The sequence below is a fragment of the Hemicordylus capensis genome, chromosome 3 (genome assembly GCF_027244095.1).
Source record: "Hemicordylus capensis ecotype Gifberg chromosome 3, rHemCap1.1.pri, whole genome shotgun sequence".
Classification (NCBI taxonomy): Eukaryota; Metazoa; Chordata; class Lepidosauria; order Squamata; family Cordylidae; genus Hemicordylus; species Hemicordylus capensis.
This window is the reverse complement of record NC_069659.1, coordinates 142,488,321-142,514,200: the sequence shown is the minus strand read 5'-3', so window position 1 is coordinate 142,514,200 and position 25,880 is coordinate 142,488,321. Positions and strand designations below refer to the sequence as shown.

General features: G+C 42.8%; 2 protein-coding genes across 23 annotated transcripts in view; one reads left to right on the top strand and one right to left on the bottom strand.

Annotated features, from left to right (window-relative positions):
* The window catches only part of LOC128351541 (uncharacterized), a 43,859-nt gene extending 20,997 nt beyond the window's left edge, over positions 1 to 22,862 (bottom strand). For 3 of the 12 annotated variants that reach the window (XM_053311176.1, XM_053311185.1, XM_053311182.1), the window contains exons 1-3: positions 22,472 to 22,644; positions 21,393 to 21,406; positions 20,296 to 20,406 (exon numbers count right to left, since the gene is read on the bottom strand). Coding sequence is in view for 6 of the 12 variants with exons in the window: in XM_053311185.1 (XP_053167160.1) it covers positions 20,296 to 20,406; positions 21,393 to 21,406; positions 22,472 to 22,513 (167 nt within the window). In the remaining 6 variants the exon portion in view is untranslated. Of the gene's footprint in view, positions 1 to 6,487; positions 7,750 to 8,017; positions 8,514 to 20,295; positions 20,407 to 21,011; positions 21,284 to 21,392; positions 21,407 to 22,133; positions 22,645 to 22,829 lie in introns of those variants that run through there. The other 9 variants (XM_053311187.1, XM_053311186.1, XM_053311172.1 and 6 more) reach the window with 9 other exon arrangements.
* The window catches only part of ARHGEF7 (Rho guanine nucleotide exchange factor 7), a 159,540-nt gene continuing 141,526 nt past the window's right edge, over positions 7,867 to 25,880 (top strand). For 10 of the 11 annotated variants that reach the window (XR_008319854.1, XM_053311162.1, XM_053311158.1 and 7 more), the window contains exons 1-2: positions 7,867 to 8,163; positions 22,884 to 22,970. Coding sequence is in view for 9 of the 11 variants with exons in the window: in XM_053311162.1 (XP_053167137.1) it covers positions 7,999 to 8,163; positions 22,884 to 22,970 (252 nt within the window). In the remaining 2 variants the exon portion in view is untranslated. Of the gene's footprint in view, positions 8,164 to 22,554; positions 22,788 to 22,883; positions 22,971 to 25,880 lie in introns of those variants that run through there. The other variant, XM_053311169.1, reaches the window with a different exon arrangement.

The window sequence follows — 25,880 nt, the reverse complement described above, 5'->3', positions numbered from 1 at the left end:
TTCAAACAGATGTCAAAACTCAAAATGGAGACTGAAGGAGAAAGACTTTTTGCAATTGCAAAATGGAGTTCCAAAACAGCTGAAACAACAAAACATTCTGTATCCGAAACAGGGACGTTTTGTTTTGGCTACAAAATTTTCTGTTTTGAGCACTGGATGTTTTGTTTTGGCTACAAAACAGCCGAAATGGCCTGTTTTGTGCACAAAACATTTTGTATCCGAAACGAAACGCACATCCCTACAGGCAATCAAGTTCAAGGATTAGCTCATAGCAAGCCTACAGAGAATAGCTCAAGGACACTCTTAAGTTCTAAGGATGTCCAAGAACCCAAATAACCCAAGGAGATTGATTTCAGCTCAGCAGTTTTGGACTCTGCAGTGCAGGGTTCCAACTTAGAAATAGGGACTCTGTAGTCCAGTGGTTCAGTACAAAGGGAAAAGGGTCTGAGTGTACAGTGGGCTAGTAAAAGGCAGACCTTGCTACCAAGCTCTTGTGCAAGAAGACAAGCACAAGTGTCAAAAGCAAAAACTATTCATAGGCTTTTCCTTCAAGGGTCTTCTAGCAGGGGCTGCAAGTGCAAAGGTGGGAATGTTTGAAGAGCAAAAGAGGTAATTAGAAATCTTCTAGTGCAGGTTCCGGAGAAAGGCAGGCTAATGAAATGTCCAGTCCTTGCCTTGATTGCATTTTGATGATTGCATTTTGGGATACAATTGCTCAGGTTCTCAGTGAGGTCTGCTTGTCCAAGGCCCACCCTGGATCTGGCTTTATTAAGTATTTAAGAAATCCAGGGGCAGTGCTTGTGCTTCTCCAGCCACTCATACCATCTTTGTTTGCATAACTGTGCTGTCTTCTTCCCTCCTGGAACTATGCAACAATCCATGTGAAAGCCAAATTCCCAAGATGTTTGGTAACAAATTGCTTGAATAGTAGATACATATATTCAGTTGATTACGCCATAATGAAACTGAACTATGTATGCTCAGTCAAACAGAAGACAATCATAAAAAAAGAAAAAGAAAAGTGTGAGCTTCAAAAGAGGTGTTCTTTATAAACATCAGTCCTGACATCTGATGATGCTGGGCTGGATCACAAGCATGCTTCTGCAGAGGGTGCTTAATTTAATTAAGTGTTAGGGTATTACTATCTCTTTACTGTGATATTGCACAGGTACACTCAACCTAAATAGCAATTAGGCATCTGTAGGCAATTATCTTGGGCAATGAAGCATACGCTTCTGTGCTAAGTCTAGACTTTCACTCTCTGGGCCAGATTTAGTAATTGTGCAAACAGTGTTACACTGAATTGTGTCCATAGTATGGAAGAAACATGCAAACAATATACTGTTCATATTTTAAATCAAATGAAAAATGAATACCCCTTACTCCCATTATCCAATCTTGGGAAGGCAGGGAATTCCAAACCAGTGTTTGAGGGCAGTTTTGGAGTGGATGAGAATTAATACTGACATTTGATCAGGTTGGGAAAGGAAATTAATTAAAAGAGGTACAGAAAGCATCCAAATCTCACCCAGTTTCATGACTGACATTATAGCAAACTTAGATCATGCTAACAAATTTTAATGGTATACACATGCAGTTAATGAATTCTTGGGAGTAGAACCTATATCTGGAGATCCACAAAACTATGGGTCAGTTCTCACTTTTACCCAGCCTGCCCATGTGGTGAATAGCAGCCACAGACATCCTTAAACATGCCAAAGGTAATGCTTCCACCTCCATGTATACATTGGCCCAAAGCAGGGAGGGAGTGTATGCATATGGATGTGCACACACATTTCTTCTCATAGATGTATCAGTTGTGATACATATATATATGTATCATATATATAGCATTATAGCATTAGTGCTGTAATGCTCCTTTCAGGCAGAAGCAGCAAGTTGGACAGGAATCCATGGTATGCCATGGTTATTTTCTCTATGGAAAATCCACATATTATATTTGACATTATGTGTTCATAATATATATTCAGACATGGCTGTAACTCTCAAGAGTGCACCCTGCTTTCAAAAGTAATTTGAAAAACAGCTTTAAGCATGCTGATGATCCATGAAGCTGCAGTTTTAGCAGCTCTTAAAATGTTTAAGCAGCTCTGGAAAACCCATTTGGCCTCATTTTGATATGAACTACTCATTAGAGCCGTAGAATGCCTTTTCAGCTAATTAAAAAGCTGGAGCATGATTTATGGAAATATACTTACTTGGAAGTAATGGCCAGGTTATTTTAATTGAAGAAAACAGCACTGCTTTTTATATAAATTCTCTGTCAATTGGAGGAAAAAACATTTCTAATTGAATCCAGCATAAGAGAGATAAAATGGAATACATTTATTTAGGTTTAGACCAGCTAATCCACAGAGACTCAGGGTAAGTAACAACTCTGCATAAAACATACTCCAAAACATATATTTTTTAAAAATCAGAAATATAAAATATACTACTAAAAGTAGCCACACTTATTCCTGCTTCAAGAAAACACTCATTCTTGAGTTTACACAAACTTCACGAGGAAGTCAGTTTAAGATCTGATTAATGTATTTTGTGACCTTCCAATTTTTGTGACACGATGTATTATTTCTATTAGTTTCTCTTTACACAATAAGAGTTCATGCATGTATGTCAATCAGCATAATTAATGTAACATCAAGAAATGACTTGCATGTGTGAAATAGTTATCACAGATCAAACACTGCAGAGTGTTCATATCTCACCAAACACAACACATTTCAATGGAGGCAGTTCACACAGAATGATCATACAGTAAGTTATTAAGTGTTGTACAGCATATGTGGGAATCAGCTTTCAGTTGTGGTTCAGTATAGGCAGTAGATTCAAGATAGTAAAAATAAAATAATTGTTCATGCACTGCCACAAGATATGGCCATTGGCTTAGACGGCTTTACGAGGTGGTTTAGACAAATTCATGGAGCACAATTAATCATGAACTATTAGTCATGACTGTTAATGGAAACTCCATATTCAAATGAAGTATACCCATGAACATGGGCACCTGGGGACAAACAGTTGGAAATGGTTGTTAATTTTGTGCTGTCCTGTTTTAAACCCATAAGGGTGTATGAAAAATAAGATCATGCCATTACAATAGAGAAGTAATGACAATTTCCTAGAGTCCTTGGCAGTGGACAAGGATGGGGAATGTCTGATAATTTAGACTGATGGATAACATTTATATTAAGCAGAACAGGGATCCGAAGATGTTCTGTTTTACTCCCCTCCAAAGTAGCTATAATTTGGTGGTTTGTCCTGTCAAATCAATCTGCAATCAGAATTTAGATTGCAAAGCGTAGCCTATGATCTTTCCTTATCAACAGAATGAAAAGCAGTGTTCTGGTTGATAATAGCATGCAAATATCCTTTTTTCAGGAAGCTGGCAATTATCTAAGATGAAACAACTGTTCATAGCTGAAAATCCCTCTCTAAATTCAGCGTGCACTTCCGGACATATGATGTTAACCTCTGCGCATACTTCAAACTTATGAAGTAGATACTTAGCATAAATATTTGGCAATAGGATTGATGTTTATTCCTTTTATACAGAGAGATGATGAGGATGGATACCAGCTACAAACATTAAAGGAGTCAAACCCATGTTCTGAAACATGTACATGTGGCCAGGGATTCTGGCTAAGTATGGTCCTTCTGGTACATCAGCATACACCTCTCTTCAAACATCCATGTCTCCATCATCCTGTGGCTTGTGTGTGTTCATGTGTAAAATAAATGTGTTAGTTAAATAAATAAATAAATAAATAAAAACATAATGTGTGAGGAGGCCCCATGGCTGGGTGGGTGGGAAAGATTGATCTATGGGCTCTTATCTCAGCAAAAAGGGGTTTGTGTCACAAAGTTATGGCAGCATATGCTTTAATTATGGAGGGAAGGTTTGTTACTTGTTTGTTGCCTTTTCTCAAGCATATTTTCATTCATTCATTCATTTGATTTCTATACTGCCCTTCCAAAAATGGCTCAAGGCGGTTTACACAGAGAAATAACGAACACATAAGATGGACCTCTGTCCCCAGAGGGCTCACATTCTAAAAAGAAACATAAGATAGACACCAGCAACAGTCACTGGAGGGATGCTGTGCTGGAGGTGGATAGGGCAGAAAGGAAAGTGAGGAGCCCTGGCTTAATGTGCTCTTTATTTTGAACTCTAGTAACAACTGATGTACTGCCTCTCCCCACACACACCTTTGCCAAACTCTGTGCTTCCTTAAAGCACAGTTGGAAAAAGCCCCAAAAGCACTGGAGAGAGAATGTTCATACCCCATACAGGGTGATTTGTGTAAGGTGTGTGATACTTTGTAACATATTAAATAGCCATGGATAATCAGCAGTTTAGATTTATTTATTTATTGTTAGATTTTTATACTGTCTTTCATTAAAACAATTTCAAAGTGGCTTACAAAACATTTAAAACAATATAAAACTATAAAACAGTTACACAATAAAAATATTAAATTGGAATGTGAAAATACAAATCTAATTACAAGTTTTAAAAACATACACAATGAGACCATAAAATACAGAGCAGCAGTTAACAAAAACAACAATCATATAAAAGCCCGGGTAAAAAGCCAAGATTTCACTTGCTTCCCAAAAGCTGGGATGGAGACTGAGGAGGAGATGCCCACTGGGAGAGCATTCCAAAGTTGGGGGGCAATAACTGAGAAGGCCCTGTCCCATGTGCACGACAGCTGAGCCTCCCTCATTGTCAGCACACAGAGTAGGGCCCCCTCCGATAACCTTGTCAAGCGGGCAAAAACCCTTGAGAGCAGGAGGTCCCTCAGATATCCAGGGCCCAAACTGTTAAGGGCTTTAAAAACCAGCACCTTGAGTTGGACCCGGAAACAAATTGGCAGCCAGTGTAACTCTTTCAAAATAGGTGTAATGTGATCCCAGTGGACAGCTCTGGATAAAAGCCTAACAGCCACATTTTGCACAAGCTGCAGTTTCTGAATATTCTTCACGTAGAGTGCATTACAATAATCCACCCATGACATGACTAAGGAATGGGTAACTGTGGCTAGATCTGCCTTCTCGAGAAAGGGACGCAGCTGGCGCATTAGCTGTGCAAGGGCACCCCTGGCCACTGCCTCCACCTGAGCTTCCAAAAGCAGAGCCAGGTCCAGCAAAACCCCCAAGCTACGCACCTGCTCTTTCAAGGGGAGTGCAACCCCATCCAGAACCAGTCGGGTCCCCTCATCCCGACTGGCTCTCCTACTGACCAACAGCACCTCTGTCTTCAATCTCAGCTCACATCCAACCCATCACTGCCTCCAGCCCCCCAACTCAGGACAGCCACTGCCTCCCTAGGATCAGGCGATAAGGAGAGAGAGAGAGAGAGAGAGAGAGAGAGAGAGAGAGAGAGAGCTGAATGTCATCAGCATATTGCTGGCAACTCAGTCCAAGTTCCCAGATGACCTCTCCCAGCGGTTTCATGTAGATGTTAAAAAGCATGGGAGACAAAACTGAACCCTATGGGACCCTACAGGCCAAAGAGCCAAGCATCAACAGGCATGTGCTCATGTTGGCATATCCCAGCATTTTCCAACCAGTGTACTGTGTATTGGTACAACCAGTGTCCCAGTGTGTGGGACACTGGCTGGTGTGTCCTGCTGACTTGCTCTGAATCAGCTCCAAAAAGCACAGAGTTTAAACTTCTGCTTTTGCAATCGGCTCAGTCCCTTATGTGCCAGAGGGACACGTCCTTTCCAGTGCACTGTGGGGTGTCAGCTCCAGGAGAATCTACAAATATTTATATACCGCTCTTCAACCAAAGTTTTCAAAGCGGTTTACAGGGGTGTAACTACTATTAGGCAAGGGGAGGCGGCTGCCTGGGGGCCCCCATGCCTTGAAGGCCCCCCCAGAGGCAAGTCACATGAGGCAAGTCACATGACTATATATTGTGAAGTGTGTGTGTATCAGCAAGGGGCCCATTTTAACATTTTGTCTCTGGGCCCACTCCAGCCTTGTTACGCCCCTGGCGGTTTACATAGAAAAATAAATATCACATATATAAGATGGCCCCCTGTCCCCAAAGGGCTCACAATCTAAAAAGAAACATAAGGTAGATACCAGCAACAGTTGTTTCCCCCCTGCTAAATTGAATCACCACTTTAAAAGGTGTCTCTTTGCTCAGGAGGGATGCAAAGAACAGCTACAAAGAAGAAGAAAGATTATATAAGAATAAAGAAGAGGAAGACAGTTAAAATAAAATAAACCCCGGCCCTGCACCTTTGGAGGAAAAGGTGTGTGGCCAGGGCAGGCAGCGTGGCCTCATTTAATTTTTTTTTTTAAAAGTAAATGTGCTTCGGTATTGGAACGTCGCCTGGGAAAGCTGATCTATCCAACATCTATTCTAAACATACTATACACTACAAATAAAGCATTTGTTTTGATTGTGGGATGCATCTGTGTTCCCCAGTTGCCACCACGGAATACTCACCCCCGCTTTCCTCCTTGTATGAATTCTGCCTCAAAACCGTTAGCGTCGCGCTGGTGTTTGATTTGACGAGCCCACTTTGGGATGAAGAAACCAACCTTCCACTGGAGGGCGCACCATGCAGTAGCTGTTCGCTCAAGTCAGATGAGAACATGCACACTAATACTGCGCGCTGCTCTTTCTGATTTATGACAGCTATGCTAAGCTCTTCTTGAAAAGTGCAACCCCCACCTCAACTCAGGAGCCATAGAAGCATCGCCCCACCCTGCAGTGAGCTGCATAAGATCTTCTCAAGCTAGGTCACCGCGCCACCTGTCTCTCCATCATTGGGTGGGAGTCCTAAGGATTTGGGGTCGGGTGGGGGAGCGGAAATACGCGTGCAAAAAGGCCAAGCAGCTGTAACATTATCCCGCCCTTCCCTACTGCTGCTGGCTTGTCTCTTTTTCCTTCTTTGTCAAGTGACCCAGTTTAGGAAAACTGAATTTGGAAGATCCTTTTGCAATCGCTTGGAAACAGCTTCTGGTTACACATTCGAATTTTCAGCTAATACGAAAAAACAGAGCATCGATTTCCTCCTGTCTCCCTTATCCCTACCGATGATCAACCGCACCCTTCATATGCAGGAGGCAACGTAGCTATCCTTCAAAAACAACAACAAGAAGTGTTTGCGTCTGTGCTGTGGAGAGTTCATTAACCCAACGTTGCCTGACTATCTCCGTGCACCTATAGTTAATAGCACATGGAATCGCATATTCAAGAGCGGGGCCCGTGCAAACTTCCTGCACGGGGGTGTGTATGCACACACACACTACCTAACCTCTCTCCTCCGTGCAGGTTTCACACTGGGTCAAACGTCTGCATCTCCAACAGCGTGCAAGCGCCAAAGCTTTACAACTCCCTCGACTAGATCTGCAGAGCAGCAGGACGCACGTCTGCATATGGGATTTGTAACAGGAAGCGATGTGTGCGCCGCCCATGCCCTTCATGTAAAATGCCCGGCGAAGGGGCGCTGACTTTGTGTAAGGTCTATTTGCAGAGGCCCCCTCTCTCCTTCGCCCCCCCTCCTCCTGCTGTTCCAATGATGTCATGGAGAGGCAGCAGGCGAAGGAGGGGGAGGAGAAGGAGGAAAAGGAGGAGGCACTGCAGGTTCATGTGTATATAATGAAAAGGCATTTGACAATCTGCCAAAACGCACGGGAGGGAGAAACTGGACCTACTGGATTTCGTAAAGCGAATCGTCATCATCTGCAACTACATGGGGAAGGAGGAGGGGGGAGCAGTGGCAGCGGCGGCAGCGACTTCAGCTTCGGCTGCCTCAATGTGAAACCACAAGCAAAAATAAAGGGGGGAGAAAGGGGGAGGGTGGGGTGGTTGGGGGAAAATAAGGGGAGGAGGGGGATTATTTAAGCAAATAAAATAGAATCCGAGCCTTCTCCGGTGCAATTTTTCTCTCCCTCTGGCTCGTCGCTGGGATTAAAAACCTCCTCTTGGCAGTAGTGGCAGCAGCAGCAGCCATGAATTCAGCGGAACAGACCGTTACATGGCTGATCACCCTGGGGGTGCTGGAATCGCCCAAAAAGAGCATCTCGGACCCGGAGGGATTCTTGCAAGCGTCTCTGAAAGACGGGGTGGTGCTGTGCAGGCTGCTGGATCGCCTGCTGCCGGGCACCATAGATAAAGTAAGTGTCTTCTATTGCTATATTTCTCTTTAAACCACCCCCACGGCCTCTCGCAAGGCAAGCGGGTTTTACTTGGGTTTCATCACCAGAGCGCTCGCATAACGCATCTAACACACCATGCTGCCCTCTCTTCCTGCATGCACAGCGGATCTTATAACCGAATGCAGATGATAATGCTCGTGGTGCTGCTGAATAATGCAGCGACACCAGTTACTTTCCGATCCTCCTTGGCACCAGGCGCAACAGTCATCCAGGCAGAGGGAGTGCGTCCATGCAAAATAAAGAGGCGCGCAGAAAGAAACATGGGCTCAACCCGAAATACGCCTTCCGTTCCATTCACTATGGACATGCTGGAAAGTGAGCCAAGCAGGGATTAGATTAGATCTACGCACTTTCCTTTGTCCAATGATCCCCCCGCCTCTTCTTCCCCACCCTTGCAAACGCAGGAAACGTGCGGCCTTTTCCTTGGGAATGCTGTTGCCGTGGTTTAGCTAGCAGCACGGACATCCAAAATCGCTGGGAAAGCTGCAAAGGCGCCATTGTCAAGGCTTGGGGGCTGTGGGGATGGAAGCGGGGCGGGGGGGGGGGATGAATGGGTGGGGTAATACAGGAATAGAGTTGGGAGTACGGGTAAGCTGCTGCTGTACTTTAAAATTTCCACTTAAAAGAGGCAAGGACCAAAAAAAAGAAGAATAAAACATTACCCAGACATAGAGAAGATCTCGGTAGTGTACAAGCCCGACTAGAATGCAATATTCATAGAAATAACTTGAATATAACTCCAGATAATATATTAGAGGAAGATTGTTGTCTTTTCCTATTTAAACCAGAAGCGGGTTTTTGTAAAAATGTTTTATCATCTTCATTATTTTTATTGAGAAGTAACATGAAGGCAGCTGCTGTGTTCTGATAGACATGAAGGCAGAATCTATTACGCGAAGATTTTGCAGCTTACAAATGGGATTCACTTTTTTGTAGATTAATACAGTTAATAGTGCCCCATGGTCTTTTAAGAATCTGCTAGGGTTTTCATAAATCCATAGATCCATTTGGGGTCTGGTGTGATAAACAGTACATAGGTTTAGGCTACAGTTCTGATCAATATTGGCTTTTCACAAAATGTAACAGATAGTCTATGTATAAGAAAAGCCCACCATGTCCAAAAATGTGTAGTTCTTGCTTTAGGCAAGAAAAACCCCCACCTAATTGCAAGTATTATAGTGCTTCTGTTCTTAATACTTAAATAAACCATCTTTATTAAGAAATATCTCAAGTTGTTCATAGTGCAATATGTTGCCAGAGTTTTGGAGGGTTGTAAGCACTTGTGATTTATTGTAAGGATTATTTTAGGTCTATGTTTATCATCTTATAGCTTGTTAGTAGATAAAACCCTATTCAAATGGAAACCTGAGCACATTCAAATTTTATTTTCTGTTGTGTAAGAAAATTAATTTTCTTGCATATGGGTTTATTCAAATACTAGTTTGAAACAAGAGAAGGTTGTTTCATATGTTCCAAAGGTGATAGAGGATCCAGACTTTATTCCATGTCTAAAAACAAGTTATTCAGATTGGTATTGAACTGATTTTCCTTTTTCTGGTTAGAGTCTGATTCTATATGCAAACTTTGGAAAAATGGGTATTTATATATTGATTTGTTTCCATAGTAAATCACTGTGAACTTTGACCTACATATTGACTAAAGCTTTGCTTTTAGTCTAGATTTGGTGGGTGGGGGGGCAATAGCAGAAGGGAAAGTTTTCCCAGGATATGGGGAAATCACAATGTTTTAATATAGTATGAGATCAACAAGTAAAGCAAAAACATTTTTTCTGGCTTGGGCATCCTAGCAGAAGTTTAGGTGCTACTTACCAGAGGTTTATGCATTCAACACATTAATTTGTAAGCTAGTGGCCTCTAGAGGGTGTAGTGGCTGTTGGCTATGGAATTAAAGACTCCCAGCTGCATCTGCATCCAGGAAGCCTGTGGATTTGGATTCTTTTCTTTCTCATCTTGCACAGTAACCTTCATGGCAACTTGAACTGCAGGAGTTGGAGAAGTCAAAGGCATTGGGCAGTCGTCATCCTTGACTAATCAAACAATTACTTTAAACAGAACTTGCCTAGTGGCCAGTATGGTTTAGAACAGGGCTGTGAAACAAAAGGTTTGGGATGATCTTTGATGTTCCCCATGAGGCCCAGTCCACACTCCACATACATTGTCGAACCATCTTCAGGGACAAAGAGTGATACCCTGGGTAGGGCAAAAGGACTGACTGAGGCATAGATGATACTGTGTGGTTAGCACCAGTCTCTCACACTGCCTTTTATTTTCATTGGCAGCACAAGAGTCACAAAGTGTGCAGGGGATAGGGGAGTGCTTGCTGTGCATTGTGGGTAGAGTGGAGTATGGGATGTACAATTTGCTTTTAGCTAAGGGAGAAGGCTGTAGAATAGGTAGGTGGGTGGGAGGGAGAGTCTGTGTGAAAGAGACTTGGATGACAGCAGCGTTTTAGCAGCAGGATTGAGATGGGGGAGCCAGGACTATTTTGGTTTATGAGAGGATTTTAGAGGGCAGTGGCATAGATCTATTTTTATTTTTAAATGTTATTTTATTTTACATATTTGTATACTGCCTCAAACACAAGTCTCTGGGCGGTTTACAACAATACAAATAAAATAACAAATAAAAAGGTTAAAACCCTCTAAATTGATTGACTGTTAAGTTAGTTCCCAGGGCGTAAATACCAACAGATAATCCCTGGTCTGGTTTGGATGATATGTCTGACCATCCTTGCCCACCACACAGTTAGAGACATGAGTGCACATGTCTCCTTGCTGGTACACTGTCCTGCTTTTCATAATCTTGGGAGTTTGTCCGCACTGTTTCTCTTATGATTATAAAAGTGGAGGTATATGCCTACTGATGTCTCTAATCACATGGTGGATAGAGCAGTTGGAGGTATAGTTCAAATTGGCCCCATATTAACAAGTCATCAGTTTAAGCCTAGTAACAATAGGATTCTTGTGCCTAGAGCTATCTGAAACAATAACTAAAATAGCTAAATATAACTAAAATTTTATAGGCTAAAATCCAAATTATCTGTTACATTATACACATACGTTGGTAGTTCAGGATTGGGACTGCAGCAGGGGGTTGGTTAGCCTTTCCCCCTTGTATTGTGGTCCTGACCTCCCTGCAGTCCTTGCAAGCTGCTCTTTGCCTCTTATTTGCACTAACAGTTTGGCTGGGAAACTGTGGAAAACATTGCAATACTTCAGCCACATGCTGCAAATTAGAACAATGCTGATAGCTGATCTATTACAGCAACACTTCATAACAGTTACACTGGTTGCAGAATATCAAAATGCATAAATGGATTTAATCTAGGAGGCTGGTTTCCAAACAGCCTTTTCTATCATTCACAATTAACTCATTTTAGAAATTGAAAATAACCTCAAAACCAGAGAAAGATCCTTCATTCATTTTATACTGCATCTTCTGCTATTTTTATTTAAAGTTTGTGGTTAGGATTGTAATTCAAGGTTACTTAGAAATACCTACCAGGGTTAGTTATTTATTGCACATTGATGGTCTGAAGGGGGGGGGGGACACCTTCTTCCGATACATAAAATCTTCCCAGCCTTCTCACATGGAGATGATCTTTACTTGTCAAAAGCAACCACGCTTTTCATTAGTATGTACAAGGTGCTGCCTTTAAAAATCCCTTGGAAACTTTAGCTGCTCTAGAACACACCAGTCTGTACTACTAACTGGCTTTCATTCCAGAGGGCATATATTTTCACCTATACTTTGCTAACTTGGCTCCTACTTAGTTTGCATATAAAATTCAGTGCTGGTGTGAACCTTAAAAGTTCTAAATGATCTGAATCAATAGTATCTAAGTATCCCATATGCTTAGGTCATTAGGAGAGTTGTGCCTCAGACTTTGAGGGTAGGAAGACAGCTACAGGCATTGAGGCTTTAGTGGTGATGACACCCTTGTTAAGGAAGTCCATGCCAAGGGAGTCTCATCAGACTAGCTTTCTCATGGCCTTTAGAAGGCTAGCCAAGATATTCTTATTTCACAAGGCCTTTGAGGGAATGGGCTAATATGGTTTTACCATTGCTTATGGCAGTAGTCTTCAAAGCTTTCTGGATTTCAGACCCACCTTTAACCCCAACTTGCATCATATTGTGAACTGCCCAGGGACTTTTTTGTATGAGGGCAGGGCCGCTGAGAGTGGGTTTGGGCCCCGGTGAAAAATATCTTTTCAGACCCCTGCCCTGAGGCCCCCCTATTGTCGCTGCTGCCACGAGGCCACCACTGCCACAGGGCCACCGCGAGGCCGCTGCCACCAATGCCACAAGGCCAAACCGCCAGTCTTTAAAATAATTCTAGCAGCCATGTGCAGCTAGAATTATTTTAACGATTGGCAGTTCAGCCTTGTGGCAGCGGCAGGGCAGGCGTGGGGTGGCGGCAGGAGGCAAGACAAAAACATATGCAACATAGTCGGGCCCTGGTAATTTGTACCGGCATCTCCCCCCTTTCGTCGGCCCTGTATGGGGTCCCCCCGCGCTAGAAATGTATTAAATAAATAAATGTGATCCATGTTTAGTTTTTTATCATATGAATCTACCTTTAGATACAATTACATATCATAATTGCCATAATATGTAGGAATATGTAGTTGTGTTGTGATAACTTCACAGTATGAATTTCTCCAGCCTGCCTCCTCCACATATTTAGCTGCTGCTGATGGGGGCAGGGAAATGGAACACCGGATATGTAATCCTACATGTTACATAGAAGAGGGATTGAATTCAGCTGGGTGTACCTTTCTCTCTCTCTTTTTTTGGCAGTACCCATGTGTCAGTCAAAGTATAGTTCTACCCTCTCTCGCATTTTGGATGGGTTCAGATGATGGGGAAGGTTTATTCAGTCGTGATTGCAGTCCAAATCCCACCAAGGGTGTGTGTTCCCCTCTTCCTTTACCTCTTCTACTCCCATACAGAGCAGTGATGTTTCAATCCTGGTTTGTTTAAACAGTTCAGCAATTCATCTGAACTTGAGCCCTGTGATTTAACTATAGGTTACAAACCAAGATTTGAAAGTAGGATCCAATTCCAGTTGTAACCTGTAATCAAACTGTAGCTCCCACGTTCAGATGAGCTGCAGAACTGTGGTTTAAACAAACCAGAATTCCTTGGTGTGCAAACAGAGGAGGTAAGGGAGTGTGTGGACTCGGCAAGCTTCGGGGTCATGTTCATGAGCCAACGAACAGTGGTTGATTTGGTCATCTGAACCAGGCCCAGTGTCTGTTTTTCTCCTTTGTCTGTCTTCCTCTTTGTATTCCTTCCTTCCTCCTTTTTTAAAAGGTGAGCCAAATAATGATAGTAGTCTGTCATTTTATGTCGATGGGTGACTTTGTTGTGGGTTATGACTGACCTACCAGGAAGACCCTTGACTTATGGCTATCTAGCACTCTGATTTTTACTGTGGTATTTTATTGTGCATTATTTGTTTTGGGGGAGTTTTGACTTGTATTTGGATTGTTTTTTAGGTAAGCCCTTCTTTGAGGGCAAAAGGTGAATTATACATTTTAAAATAAATAAATGTGTGTCTTTACTTGAAAGTAAATGCCACTGAAATACAATGGCATTCCTCTGAAACATTTCCTTCACACAATAAATAAGCAAGGAGATGAATTCAACCTCCCAGGCATGCTATTTTTCTTTGTGCAGTTCCCCACGCCCCAAAAGGGTAGTATTCAGGTATGCGCACCCCACACATGCCCACCCACAGCCTAAGGTATAGTCCATGAAAAGCGTTATCCCTTGATTCTGCTGAATATATAAATCCCCACTTAATGTGAGAAGCTCTGATGTACAAATTATGCTTTTTTAACTTGCAGAGAATGAAGATAGAGTCTGGTGTTTTGCTTATTAGACAGGAATGAAAGAGTGTAGGAACTGGGAGAAGCAAAGCTATTTAGGGGAAAACGTGACAAAATATTTATACATTTATTGAGAAAATAAATTAGAAGCAATGGTGAGGCACAGATCATGGTGTTTGGGTGCCATTAATCTGAGTATCAAAGGGTCACTAGCAGAGGGCTTCATGGTGCAAGTTTCTGTCAAACGACTGCAGTTCTGCTTTCCAGGCGGTCATAAAGCTACTGTGCAGATCCTCTGTGACAGTTGTTCAGGGGCATCTTAGGGCTTTACCTTTGGGACACAAGGCGTGGCCTGCATATTTACACACATATGGTCTCTTTCTCTGACAATAGTCACTATGTGCAGCCTCTTGTGGAGATTTATGTGTGCTCTTGACAGGAATAATCTGCACAGGACAGCTGTGTTTGGTGTCTTGGGGGAATAATGGTGGACATTAACTACTCATTTACCATGTTAATTTTTTGAAAGCTGGCCATACAAACATTTTTTGAATGTGCATCCAATTAATTCTATCACCAGCTGTCCTGGCGGCTCAAGCAGTAGTGAACTAATGCCCGTTCCTGAAGGTCCAGAGTCCCACTGTGTTCTACAGAGGGCTAAATGGCAGTTGATCTCTGCTATAGGCCACGGGTGGGCATTCGGTAGCTCTGGAGTTAGGTAGGTCCCGGAATTATCTGTAACAGCTCCCTAGACTTTGGGGCTTGCTCTTCCTTTTTAGCCAGCACTGCAAATCTGATTGGTTGGTTGCACCATTTTTTTTATTCCCCCCTCCCCCTCTCTCAGTGTTCACAGGGTTGCTTTTTCTCTCCCTCCCATTAATTTATCTCTGTTTCTTACCCCACAAAACAGTACCACTTACTACTTACTCCTCTCCTGTCCTGTAGCAAAATTCTCCTAAAATTCAGGAGTTTTGATGTTAAAATCCTTTATCCTATCACTTTGAATTTTTGTACAAGTTGCACTTTTGCAACAAGCTGCTATTTTGTGCTGGTAACTCCAAAGGCTGTGACCAGGCAAAAAAGAAAAAGAAAAAAGTAGCTCCCAAAAGCCTAAAGTCTGCCTACCCCTTCTACAGACCGCTTGGGAATCAGCACAGCTCTGCATCTGGATTTTGAACCAGGTCTGTAGCTTAGCTTTTTGTGAGCCACCCTGTAGTGAACATAAGGCTTCAGGACCGCCGGGCTCCAACTATGTTGCACATGTGTTTGTTTTGCCTCCTGCTGATGCCCTAATGCTGCCACAAGGCTGAACCGCCGATCTTTAAAATAATTCTAGCCACTCCTGGCAGCTAGAATCATTTTAAAGATCAGCAGTTCAGCCTTGTGGCGGCGGTGGACGGGGGTCTTGTGGTGGCAGCAGAGGCAACCTTGCTGCAGCAGTGGTCTTGCAGCAGCGGCAGCAACAACAGGGGGCCAAAACATTTTTTCACCTCTCGGCCCTGGGCCTGACCTAACGGGCAGATGTGGGAAACCTAGGTCCAGCATGCTACTTAGTTATGAGCACTGGGTTGGTCTTGGGCAAGTTGTTGACTCTCAGCCTAACCTAGGTGGTTATGAGGATAAAGTGCTGCTCTGAGTGCTTCGGAGGAAGGGTGGGATACAAATATAACACATAATTCACACATGCTTATGGTGAATCATAGTTGCGTAAATAGGGTTGCCAGGTTGCAACCTAGACATTCTTTTTACATCGTTTAAAAGTGCTGAGTGGAACAGTGCTGGGCATTTGACCATTCAAAAATATTTGGTCAGTTCGGTCTTGGTCAAATATTGTCAAATAATAGTGAAGTGTTTTTAAAGCATTACTGTGCATTTATTAGAACAGCTAAAAGACTTTGTCTCTCCTTCATTTAGTGTCTCAGTCTCAGCTGTATGTTATATGATTTACTATACCCAGTCCCTTCAGTTCTTTTAACAGCTCCTGCTTTTCTAGACCTGAATCTAATCCCTCATGTGGGTTTTACACAGCCTGATCACATGGGTACTTCTGCCAGACAAGATGGAATCCGGGGTAGTTCAAGGCAGAATCTTTGTTATCACTTGGGGGCAAGCAGCTCTCACTCCTGCCTAATTAACAAATGATCCCCTAGTGAAATTAAACAGGTAGTTCTGGTAAGAACTAATCTGCCTATTTCCCTTTCACTATAATATTAATTGATAATTACCATCTTCACAAGTTTTGTGAACAAAACAAACAAGATAAATTCCATTTTGTTTATCTTATTTATTTGTTATTTCTCTGTGTGAACCGCCCTGAGCCATTTTTGGAAGGGCGGTATAGAAATTGAATAAATAAATAAATAATAAAATCTTCACAAGTTAGCCCACTTTAGTCTTAAAGGTTCACACTTCTGTCACCATCATGAATTGGGGTGGATGACCTCAACTGCGCTGTTGAAGTGTCCCTGCAACTGTTCCAAATTTGGTTCAAATCAAGTGGTTCACAAGTTAGCTCACTTGTGCTTCAAACATTCACATATCCACCATCTTGAATTGCGGTGGATGACATAATTACAAACTACTCCATTGAGGTGTCTCTCTGTGTCACTCACTACAACTGTACCAAATTTGGTTCAGATTGGTTAGGTGATCCATAAGTTAGCCCACTTGTACCTCAAAGATTAATGTGTCTGCTATTTTGACTTGGGGTGGATGACATCATCAGAAATGATGCCATTGAGACGTCCCTATGTGTCTCTACAGCTGTGGCAAATTTAGTTCAAATTGGTTAGGCAGTTCACAAGTTAGTCCATTTGCAGTCTCAAACATTCACATATCCACCATCTTGAATCAGGGTGGATGGCATCATTACAAGCTACACTGTTGAGGTGTTCCTTTGTGTCAGTCACCACGACTGCATCAAATTTGGTCCAAATCGGTTAGGCAGTCCACAAGTTAGCCTACTTGTGCCTCAAATGTTCATGTGTCCACCATCTTGAATCGGGGTAGATGACATCATTACCAACCGTGCCCTTGAGCCATCCCCTATGTCTCCCTACAGCTGTAGCACATTTGGTTCAAAACGGTTCATAAGTTAGTCCAGTTACGCTTCGAAAGTTTACATGTCTGCCATCTTGAATTGGGGTGGATGACATCATCACAAATTACACCATTGAGGTGTCCCTATGTGTCCCTACAACCAAATTTGGTTCAAATCAGTTAGGTGGTTCACAAGTTAGCCCACTTGTACCTCAAACATTCACGTATCCACCATTTTGAATTTGGGTGGATGACATAATCACAAACTGTGCCATTGAGTAGTTATGTCTGTGTGTATATACAACTGTATATGTGTCTATACAACTGTACCAAATTTGGTTAAAATCGGTTAGGAGGTTCACAAGTTAGCCCATTTGCACCTCAAACATTTACATGTATCTCAGCAGGGAGCGCATTCCACAATCCTGGGGCAGCAATTGAGAAGGCCCATCTCTGTGTGGCCACCAGACGAGCTGGCGGTAACTGGAGATGGACCTCCTCAAGTGACCTCAATGGGCGGTGGGGCACATAATGAAGAAGACATTCTCTTAAAAACGCAGGGCCTAAGCTTAAGAACTTTATAAGTTATAACTAGCACTTTGTATTTTGCCTGGAAACCTATTGGCAGCCAGTGTAGCTCCATCAACAAGGGAGTAATGTGGTCTCTCTGAGATGACCCGGAGATCAACCTGGCTGCCGCATGCTGAACCAACGGAAGTTTCCGGACTACGTACAAAGGCAGCCCCACATAGAGCGCATTACAGAAGTCAAGTCTGGAGGTTACCAACAAATGTACCACTATTTTGAGGTCATTGATCTCAAGAAACACAGCTGACGTAGCAGCCGAAGCTGATAGAAAGCACCCCGGCCACTGCCTCAACCTGAGAAACCAGGGAGCGGTGTGGATCCAGAAGTACTCCCAGACAGCAAACCTGTTTATTTTGGGGAAGTGTGACCCTGTCCAGAACAGTTAGGTCAAAATCGTCTCTGGAGTTCTGACCCCGCACAATAAGTACCTCCATATTATCTGGATTCAGCTTCAGTTTATTCTCCTTCATCCAGTCCATTACTGCTTCCAGGCAGGCATTCAGGGACGATATGCCACCTCCTGAAGAAGTTGACATGGAGAAATAGATCTGGGTGTCATCAGCATACTGATAACATCCTGCTCCAAATCCCCTGATGATCTCTCCCAGCGGTTTCATGTAGATGTTGAAAAGCATTGGAGAGAGTATGGTGTCTTGAGGGACACCATACTTAAGCTCAGGTTTTGAAGAGCAACAGTCTCCAATCGACACCATCTGGAATATGTCGGAGAGGTAGGAGCAGAGCCACTGTAAAACAGTGCCTCCCACCCCCAACACTCTCAGATGTTCCAAAAGGATACTATGGTTGATAGTATCGAAAGCCGCTGAGAAGTCCAAAAGAAACAACAGAGTCACACTTCCTCTGTCAATTCCCAATTGGAGATCATCCATCAGGCCGACCAAGACAGTCTCCATAGCCCATAGCCCTCCCAGAAGCCAGTTTGAAATAGGTCTAGATAATCAGTTTCCTCCAAGACTGCCTGGAGCTGAGAGGCCACCACCCTCTCAATTACCTTGCCCAACCATGGGAGGTTGGAGACAGGTCTATAGTTGCTTTACTGGGGGATCTAAAAGGCTTCTTTAAAAGAGGTCTAATGATTGCCTCCTTGAGAGAAGGAGGCATCCTGCCCTCCCTCAGAGAAGCATTTACAGTATGATTTCCACCAGGCCTCCTACAACAGCCTGCCTGCTAGATAGAAGAACAAGCCATGTTGGACAAGGGTCAAGAGAACAAGTGGTAGGCCTCACCGCTCTAAGCAGCTTGTCCACATCCTCAGGAGTCAAGTAAGCTAAAAAACAAATGGATATATTGACATTCTTAGCTTTACTGAACACTTAGCTTTACTGAACACTGTCAAATAACAGGCAAGCCAACTGAGTGGTCAATTGATCAGTAGGCCAGTTTGTAAGTGGGATGTGATAGAGCCATGGCTTCATACCATGTTCTCTCCAACCTATCCCTATTCCATTGCTTGTTCTCCTTCCTTGCAAACTGTTGCACTCAAGATTCCAGACTTGCCTTATTGTAGCAGGGAAGGAACATAATTAGTCGGGTGAACAAAGAAGAAGTTGCAGCAACATAATATCTTTCTACCTTGCCACTTTTTAAAAGCTTAAGCAGTACAGTATTTCTCAGTTATGATTGGGCAACCCTTATTGCATTCAGCATTAAAGGCCATTGTTTTACTGAGAAGTGTTTAAAAGGATTTCTAGATTTTCTCATTTTAAGAGACACATTGAAGCCTTTTTAACCTACTTTTAAGCCTACTTTCCAGTAGGCTTAGGAAATCACCTAGCATTCCGTGTGTGTGTGTGTGTGTGTGTGTGTGTGTGTGTCCGTCCCCCACTATCAACTTGGCAATGGCTGGACCAATTTGAACCAAATTGCATACAGTTGTAGGGACACATAGGGACACTTCAGTTGAGGAGTTTGATGATGATGTCATGCACCCCAATTCAAGATGACGTAAACCTTTGAGGCACAAGTGGGCTAACTTGTGGACTGCCTAACTGATATGAAACAAATTTGCTACAGCTGTAGGGATTATTAGGGATGTGCACGAACCTGTTCGTAGGCCCTTTTACAGGTGTCCGAATAGGTTCGAAAGAGGTTCAGTTTGTGCATATCCCTAATATATTTTTTCGTGCTTCTCTTCTAGTGAAACATTGACTTTTTCTTCTCAGGTGTATTAATGGAACTGCTCCTGGGGAATTGGTGGGGACTCCGAGCTGTGTTTTAGGTTTGTGTGTGGGAATTGGCGAGCTTGGAGTAGAGCAGTCCCACCTTTAGAATAAATTTGTTCAGAGCTTTGGTTGCAGAAAGAACTGAGCAGAGAGGTTAAAGTTCAAAATAGAATTAAGTTGATTGAACACTTTTTAGGGGTACAGGAAGAGAAAATAATGGTTCATGAGCAACGGTACTTAACTAGCAAAATTAACAAGACTAACCAGTTACACAATACTATGTTACAGCTCACAAAGAGGCAATTTGGCTTGAGATTTCAAATTAAGTTCACTCAAGGCTGACAAGAGAGAAACAGGCAGTTTGGGATTTTAGGAGAAATTGGGAAAATGGGAAGTAGAGTTTTGAGAGAAGGGGTTATATACTACCTTGCGCCTTCCCAGAGGAATGCTGTGAACCCTTGCAGCTCGGTTGTTACTGAGAGGCTTCTCTTCTCTGAGGCAGGCAGGACGGTGGGAACCCAGGGATCAGGCAGAGGTCTGGGAACCAGGCAAAATCCAAAAATGAACACAACACAAAATAGGGTATATTGCTGATCCAAAAAAGAATATAGATGCCAAAAAAGACCAGAACAAGAAACTAGTGTAATATTAGGCTGCCAAAAATTCAGAATGTAACTGAAAAATCATATATTAATATAATTTACAAGTTCTACATAGAACAACTACACATATTTAAAATAATACCATAAAAACCTTCCTGTGCAGACAATAATATAATACAAAATCACATAAAGGAATATATTTTAAAAAGTCCCTGAATACTCAAAGTAGGCTCACAGTGAGCTAAAGTCCTTATGAAGACCGAATGCCTTTCTACCAAGAAATAAGAAGTCTTTTCCAAGTGTAAGAGTTTGTTTCAGTGGGTCATTTCCAGTGGGTCAGACGCGTTTCAATGTATGTCTTCCTCAGTGACCCGTACCTTCATAAAAACGCCACTTTTACAGACTTCGATTATCTTGACTCACACATTTGTGCACTGTTCCTCCTGTGTATAAGGCCACATTTTTTCTCTTTAAAAATATTTTATAATAGAAAAGTTAAAAAGTGAACCTTCATCAACTTAAAATGTAACCTTCTCTTACCAAGTAACTTGGCCTTGGGAGGGATGCAAGTACAAAAACCCCACTGGGCAGGAACAGTCAGACAGTAAGAACAAGACAAATGAACTTGTCAAGACACACCTGTTTTCTCAGTTTTTTAACTGAAATTAATTTTAAACTGCTTAATTCTTTTTATCCCATGAAATTGTTTTAACTTTTTTATTCTGTGAAATTGTTTTGTTTTTACTCTGTTTTATATTTGTTGTGCTTTAAACTGTGTTCATCACCTAGATATACTCATCTCAGACAGTATATAAATATGATAAATAAATAAAAATAAATAATAAATGTATCAATGTTTCTTGGAAAGCCTATTTATACACATTTTTGTAGTTGTGATACTCTAAAGTGGAGCATACTTACACGAACAACAGGGCCTGTTTGGACAATATTTTCCATTCGTGCCAGCTGTCATCTTATTATGTTTGCAGTGAGCATACAACTAGTTCTGTGCTAGCTGCGCTACTTCTATGTTGCCAATTTGTTGACTAGTTTTACTACTTTAAAGTTTATCATGTTGTCTATGAGTTGTTGATTAAGTAGCTAGAGCAGGGTTTCTCAGACTTGAATCCCCAGATATTGTTGGGTTACAACTCCCATCATCCCCAGTTGCCGTGGCCAAAGATGTGAGTTGTAGTCCAACATCCGATGACCCATATTTGAAAAACCCCCATCTAGAGCAAATGTGGATAGGTGGAGCATGAATATTTCAAATAGATAGTGTAGAAAGTATATCTGTTTCCAAATGGCCACAGAAATACAATTCAGCAGATTTTCTGCCTTTACTATACTTTATGTAGTTATCCAGATTCAGGAGGTTTCACATGAGAAACTCAGTATTTTTGAGGGAGGAGAGGAAGAGTGCAGAACAACTTCTTCACTTTGGCATGACTTTATATGGATTTTGATCGGGCTTAAAGTCTGGTTGCTTGATCTATTGAAATTGAGGAAATGAGGGTTTTATCCCTCTCCCAGCTTCTAAATGGGACTTGGCTTCGATTGCTAGAGTCAGCTATCTGTGTGAGTGTGTATTATTTGCTCTGAAAGCGCAAGGCAGTTGCAGATGCAATGAATGGAAGAATAGCTGCTGTGAAATAGATGTACCTATTTTGAGTGACCGTGAACTCGATGGCCTTCTCTGGTGACCCTCCCAGTGTATGAATGTAGTTTAGGAAGCTCTACTGATGATACTACAGAAGATGTGGAACAATTACAGTCAATCGAGCCTGTTCTTTTTATGCGGGGAGGAATATAAGCCTGCACATTTTCTTTCTGGAAGGGCTCCCGCGCCTCAGATTCAACAAGCGCAGCTCGCTTAACCACTGGCTGCAAAAGCTGGGCCTGTTACATTTATGTCATGCCGTTGTTCACCAAAGGCAAAGGAGCCCTGCCAGGCAGAAAAGGTGGCAACAGTCAGGAAGAGGAGCGCCAGGGATGCTCACTATACAACCGGCTGGAAAGGAGGGGCGTGAGAACAACCTCATCCCCGTCCCTCCCCCGCTGATCACGAAGCTCGTCAGCCACTTCTGTGGTCCCCGCCGTGAGCTCTCCCCTTCCTCTCGGACTGGGAGCGAGAGGAAGGGGGAATTGCCCGGGCGAGTGGACGAGGACTTCCCTTGCCCCCTGGAAACGCCATTTCCTGCCGTGGTGTTTACTTCCTGGTTCAACTCTCCCGTCTCGGCAAACCAAACCAAACCAAAAGCTGCTTCTATGAAGTCCGAAGTGGGGAAAGAGAGAGGCTGAGGGAGCCCACGGAGGGTGAGTCCGGGTTCGGGTCCTTGCTGCCCTCCTTTCCCTCACCATCTCAAGCCACCCCTAATCTAAATGGGCCGCGTCTTCTTGTTTTCCCGGCAGGTTTATCCGGAGCCCCGCACGGAGAGCGAGTGCCTGAGCAATATCCGCGAGTTCCTTCGGGCTTGCGGCGCCACCCTCCGCCTAGAGGTGAGGACATGGGATGGGGGAAAGAGCCGAGTGGGAATAAATGTCTCTATAATGGTGTCGGGTGCGATGCAAAGCTCGAGGGAGGGTAACGTCTGCATTCAGGAATGAATAATAGTGAGCAAGGTGGAAGGGAACTCTGAGTGGGGTGGAGGGTTGTCGTGCCAGCTCTACACTTCTCTGGTCTGTTCTCTTACACACAGGTATGTCTCCCCATCCCTCAGTGTAAAGCTGTGAGTTTTACTCTCATACCTCTTTTGAACACATGTCTTCCTAGAAAGAGTTTTGTCTCCTTTTTTTATATTCTCTGCATTTTTGTAGTTCTCTCCCTCTCCCCATCCCCCCTGCCACACTCTGCACTCTTCCAGCCAGATCCTAAAATATGCCCCCCACCAAGAAGTAATCCCTCTTGAATGCCAACCCAGATGAGACACAAGTTATCCCCATGTTTTCGTTTTTATCAATACCAGCAGTGGAAGGTTCTGAACTTTTTTGGAGCAGCGGTTCTGGGAACCCCATGCCATTTCCCCAAATATATCTCGCCTGTCTAGCTGCTATAGACTGTGCAGTGGAGGACATGCTTGTATACTTTCTGTTGTTGGGCTGATCACAATATGTGTGGTGCTGTTACATTGGGGAAATGGTGCATGAGAAAGGTGGACATCTCTTCCCCACAGCATCAGTGTTTCAGTGAATTTGAAGCCCTCAGCAGCTGCTATTGGATAAAAATGGTGTCCTGTGTCTGTTTTGACACTTAGTTCAGTGGGACTTCTATGTTAAGTGTCTATAAGACTGCAGCCTCAGTTTTTCAAGAGACTTGAGGGTTGTGCAGCCAGTGGGGAATACTTTTGGGGTGACACAAAGGGCTTCCTGTGGAAGAGGAGGGCATTAAAAAATTGCCACTTCCCTGCTGGACTCGTGCAGTTAGTTGGAAAGTTCTATTAGTCTGTTCTCTTGCTACACTAATGCATCCTTGCTCTGTAAGTCAGCCACCTTAGTTTAAAATAATATCTGACTGTAATACAAATATATTAAAATGTATCTTCACAGCTTTTAAAAATGGAATACATGACTCATTATTAAACACATTGAGTTAATGCTTGATTTTCTGTGTAAAAAACAAACCAGAGAGAATATATGATTCTTGTCAAGTGCTATTTATAGTTGTTTGTATTCCATTCTCCACACATTGACTAGTCAGGTGAGGACCTCTGCTGAGCACAACAATAAAGTCTCATTCCTCCTGTGACTCGTGGTTGTGCTAGGCTAGGAGCAGGCAGAAGCAGCTTGCATGGGTTTGGAGCAAGTAGAGCCAAAGTGTGGTGAGAAACCTCTTCTGACTGGAGAAAGGAGGAACAATATCTTGTCTTGCACTGGTTTGACAGCTGACAAAAACAGCTGGTGCTAAAGGTCCAGGAGCAACCACACATTTGGGCTGGATGGTAGGTTTGTTGTTCAAATTACAAGCAGTACAGAACAGGGAAATTGACTTTTTGTTTCATGGAGCAATACTGTTCTGTTGAATATGGTAACTGCCAATTCTTGCTTCTTGAAAGTTCTGGGCGCAGTCTAAAAGTAAGTGATCATGCTTAGTGTTTGTATGTTTATAGAGACAGCCAAACAAATATTTAGTTTTCATAATTGTTCCCTTAAGCAAATATTTTGTGTGCAAAAGGCATGTGAGGCCACTGGACTGGGGTTATGCTTCTGGGTAATAGAAATTCAAATGAATATTTAGTTGCAGACAGGTTTTAATTTGTTATAGGAACCAGTTGGTATGCATCTTTGTTTAGCAACTGTATAAATTAGAACATTGGAACTTTTGATATACAACAGGCTTAAACTGGCCCCTTTTCTGGTCATTAATGACCGAAGTGTCATCAATAATGTAAATCATTATTGTTTAAATCAGATTATTAAATGTCTACCCTGCCCTAAATACTCACCTACGGTGGCTCTGGGTGGTTTTTGTGCTTCCCTCCTCTGCTGAAAGAGATCTGTACTGTGCAGATTCTCCAGCAACATACTATTCATTCATTCATCCATCCATTCATTCATTTATTCGATTTCTATACTGCCCTTCCAAAAATGGCTCAGGGCAGCTTACACAAAGATATAACAAACAAATAAGATGAAATCCTGTCCCCAAAGGGCTCACAATCTAAAAAGAAACATAAGATAGACACCAGCAACAGTCACTGGAGGTACTGTGCTGGGGGTGGACAGGGCCAGTTACTCTCCCCCTGCTAACTTTATAAAGAGAACCACCACATTAAAAAGTGCCTCTTTGCCAAGTTAGCAGGGGTACTACGTATGCGGATCTTGATCTTGATCATTAATCTGTTCTTCCTGTTGTGCTCTTGAGTGGGCAGAGAATAATGGGGAGGGCAGACTAGAGTGTGTGGGAATGCAAGTGGCATAAGCAGGATGAGGGATGCAGTTGGGTTTGCATACAGGTAATGGGTTTCCTCTTGACAACACAAGCAACGTGTGCTGTTCATGAAATGTAACCGGTCCTTCGTGCTGTTTACATGTTTAGGCCAGATCAGTGATTTACAAACTATGGCTTGTGTACTTCTGGTGGTACTTGGGTTTTTCTTAGGGCACTCTGTACTTCCTGTTGTAGGCCAATCTTCAGGCTTCCCTTTTGTCTGTTGCTTAATGTTGATGTTTGAGGTGAAGCATCAACTGCTTTTTTTGGTTATGCAGCAAAAAACAGCACCAAATGACCTACTAGATTTGGAAAGTCTCTCTCTTCCTCTCTCCCTTCCTCCCCCCCCCCCAATCACTGTTACTAATTAAGTAGTTTTCCACATGTGGAAAACTGACCACTGAGGAGTGGTCAATACCTCTTACTCAAAATGTGAAACAAGAAATTATTGTTGCATCAAGGCTACTTTTGGGTGAGGAGAG